The following is a 3,009-nucleotide window of genomic DNA, read 5'->3' as shown; positions in this document are numbered from 1 at the left end:
GCATCCCCGCGCTTTTCTTTTTTTGCAATAAAAACTAGTTCATGTACAAAAGTATGCTTTGCCTTCCCTGATTAACCTTGGTTACTGGTCCTGATCTGCCCTTGTTGCACAACCATGTTATCCTACAGCCACACCGAATCTTTGCAGCAACGACTATCCGACAACCACCAGGCGAACGAGTGCGCAGGTAGGTGCAGCCTGTGCCCGCATAGCGACGACAAGCACTATGTCCCTTGCACTGAGAAACCAAGTGGTCGTGTATCGATACAATTTTAGGGAAAGGGGGGGGGGTACCTCAACATTACAAAGTATGGAAGCTTGCACAAATTAAGAGGAACACGCTTTTAAAAAACAAGAACGTATATTTCCACCGCAGCCGTTGATACAGGTATAAGTGTCATGATAATCCAGCGCTTGAGGGGAGCACCATCCTGGACTTGCAGTATCGTCGGAATCGTGGGCGCCGGAAGCATGAAACAGAAAAACAGAGGTGAGTTATCGGTAGCACATATTGGCGTACGGGCGCCGTGCGGGTAGGCAACCCCTACACACGCCGGCATGCTGGGAGGTCTGACTGCTAGGAGCGCCGCAGCGCAGAGGGGTGTCAACGTGGATGCCAGGGTGCAGACCTGCCGTCGATGCCGCCGTCGCACCAGCACCGTCTCGACGATACCTGCACCGTGCCGACTTCAAAGCAGTGTTAGGCCCTAGGCCGTGTCGCAGCACGACTCGCCGTAGGGCACACAGCCCGGCCTTGACCCGAAAGCACTCGGCTGGAATGTACTTTCACGTAAATCAGTAGAACACCTGGTGCAGCCGAGGCATAGCACAGCACACGCCCCGCGGCCGCGGCGATGCTAGCTGTCAGAGAGCGCGCAGCCGACACGTACTGGAAGGTGACGAGACTAACTAGAGCACCTAGAGCGGCCGTCAAGCGCACAGCCCACGCTCGTGGCCCACAGCCGGCCCAGAGTGAGCACTCGGCTGAGCATTACTTTGAGAACAAAAGTCGTCACGGTGCAGGCATTGTCGAAGGTGGGTGATAGGTGAGGTGACCCCCCCCCCCCTTTTCACGGCCTATCTGCCAGGCCGGTCACATCTGCGGGTTCACCATCGCCTACGGACTTGCGCCCCCCCCCCCCCTCTTGAGAGAGCGCCTCGCCCGTGGGACAGCTGCGCAGTCCACCCGCCCTGCAGCGGGACGCCCACGGCGTTTCCCGTTGCGCCGTCACATGTGTGACCGGTCGGTCACGTGCGACACGTCGTCGGATAGGTCTATTCATAGAATACACCGCCACGTTCCCCGATTCTGGAGATACGCCTCACCAACTCTCACAATCAACATCGAACGAATCCGGGGACGGGTCGGCCGCAAGCAAACTCAGGAGCTTGCAGTCCGCCAAGCACACGCCGTTCCATGTTCCATGGGCACGGGGAGGAAGGCCGAGCAAGGGCCGAGCGGGCCGCGGCCGCGGGGCCAGCAGACTGCAGTACATGCAGTCGATGCCCTCTCGTCCCTCCCCTCCACACTGTGCTCAGCATATGATAATAGAAACTCTGACCTCTAAAAACCGCCCATCTCTCTCCAACAGAATGGCACATTTTCAAGTCTGATCTTGCACAGGGATTTCGTGCCAGTTACTCAACCCTGAAGGCCGCTTAGCATGGAATGCAAGAGACAAATAAATGAGAGATATCTTAAAGCCCTAAGCAACACAGAAAATTTCGTAAGTGCTGTTTTACCACCTTGGCAGGTAGTGAAAACTACTATGCATTAGAAAGGTGGTCATCAGACTATAAACCCTAAGCTCAAAAGTACTTTTTCAAAAAATGAGGAAGGGCACACTTAACTTTGATGTCTGCAGATTACAGCCACAATCATAACCTTGACAGTCGAATATTGAAATGGTTTGTGCGTCTTGCCTTACACCACCAGTAATAATCTGGAACAGAGGGGTCAAGTTAGAATGTGTGTAAAGCAAACCCAGTTAAGTTGTTATACTTTGGAAAAATACATAGAACTCACCACATTGGAAAAAGGCAGTCATATTGGTGCGTCCAGCCGATCAGCGAATTAAAATGGTAATGTACCTAATGAAACAAAAATAAAGTTATTTGAATTATAACCCAAATCACCTCTGCCTACAATGTTACGTGAAGCCTGTGTCAACTAGTACCAAACAGGCTAGTCGACATGTCGATAAAAGGGAATTAACTCACCACTCAAAGAGCTTCTCAATAGCTTGCGTAACTTCCTTTTGTCATGATTTCCTTTCTCCAGACTGGCTACAATTAAAGCCGATAAGACCACCACCTCACATCTGGAAAGAAATGAGATAGATTAGTTTGACTAATTGGGTAAGACTTAATTTCAAAGACGTTGAGGAGGGTGAATTAGTAACGTACATACCTCTTTCATGCTGGTCCAGAGAAGGTTGCAATAACAGCGGCACTAATTGTTTGCTTCCCCTCTTCACTCTAAAGGCTGGATCACAACTCAAAGCCTGATCAGTGATGAGCACCTGTGGGATAGAGAGGACATTCCTTAGCAAAATTCAAGTACTTCATCACAAATACTCATGCACATTTACAGTTATTGAACTGTAGAGAGCTGAACATACCTCTCCAACCCGGGAGTCTGCTTTTTAGACCGTGACAAAGTAGAGCTGTTCAGTCAGATGTCAGCCCACCCCCACCCCTCTCCTCCACCTCCTCCTCCAGAACGACAGCGAGCTTCGGCATGAAGGCCTCTGTCCGCCTCCCTGCCAACTCCGTCACCGTCCTGTGCGCAGCCACCGCCCCGATCATCGACCTCATGCCCCCCCCCCTCCCCCCCGGACCCGCCCATAGGTGCACACTTTGAGACCGTCCAAGACCAAAGTGTTCTCGAACCGAGGGAGGGACGACTTCCACTGCTTTTGCCGGGGACGGGCCGGCCGCCATCAGAAGCTCAGCACAAGACCCGCCACACCCGGGACCCGCGTCCGCCGCCCGTCCACCGACAAACAG

General features: G+C 52.7%; 1 protein-coding gene across 1 annotated transcript in view; it reads right to left on the bottom strand.

Annotated features, from left to right (window-relative positions):
- LOC113211000 (protein FAM133-like) overlaps positions 1-2,522 on the bottom strand; it is a gene marked incomplete at its 5' end in the record, with an annotated part of 9,938 nt that extends 7,416 nt beyond the window's left edge. Inside the window, 3 exons of the mRNA XM_052273086.1 lie at positions 1,924-1,943; positions 2,221-2,321; positions 2,407-2,522. Of these exons, the coding sequence (XP_052129046.1) occupies positions 1,924-1,943; positions 2,221-2,321; positions 2,407-2,522 (237 nt within the window). The remainder of the gene's footprint in view (positions 1-1,923; positions 1,944-2,220; positions 2,322-2,406) is intronic.
- Positions 2,523-3,009: the final 487 nt, after the last annotated feature.

This window comes from Frankliniella occidentalis, unplaced genomic scaffold, assembly GCF_000697945.3.
Source record: "Frankliniella occidentalis isolate FOCC.00 unplaced genomic scaffold, Focc_3.1 Scaffold244, whole genome shotgun sequence".
NCBI classification, from domain to species: Eukaryota; Metazoa; Arthropoda; class Insecta; order Thysanoptera; family Thripidae; genus Frankliniella; species Frankliniella occidentalis.
Note: the sequence above shows the minus strand (reverse complement) of the source record. Positions and strands in the feature narration are given on the sequence as shown.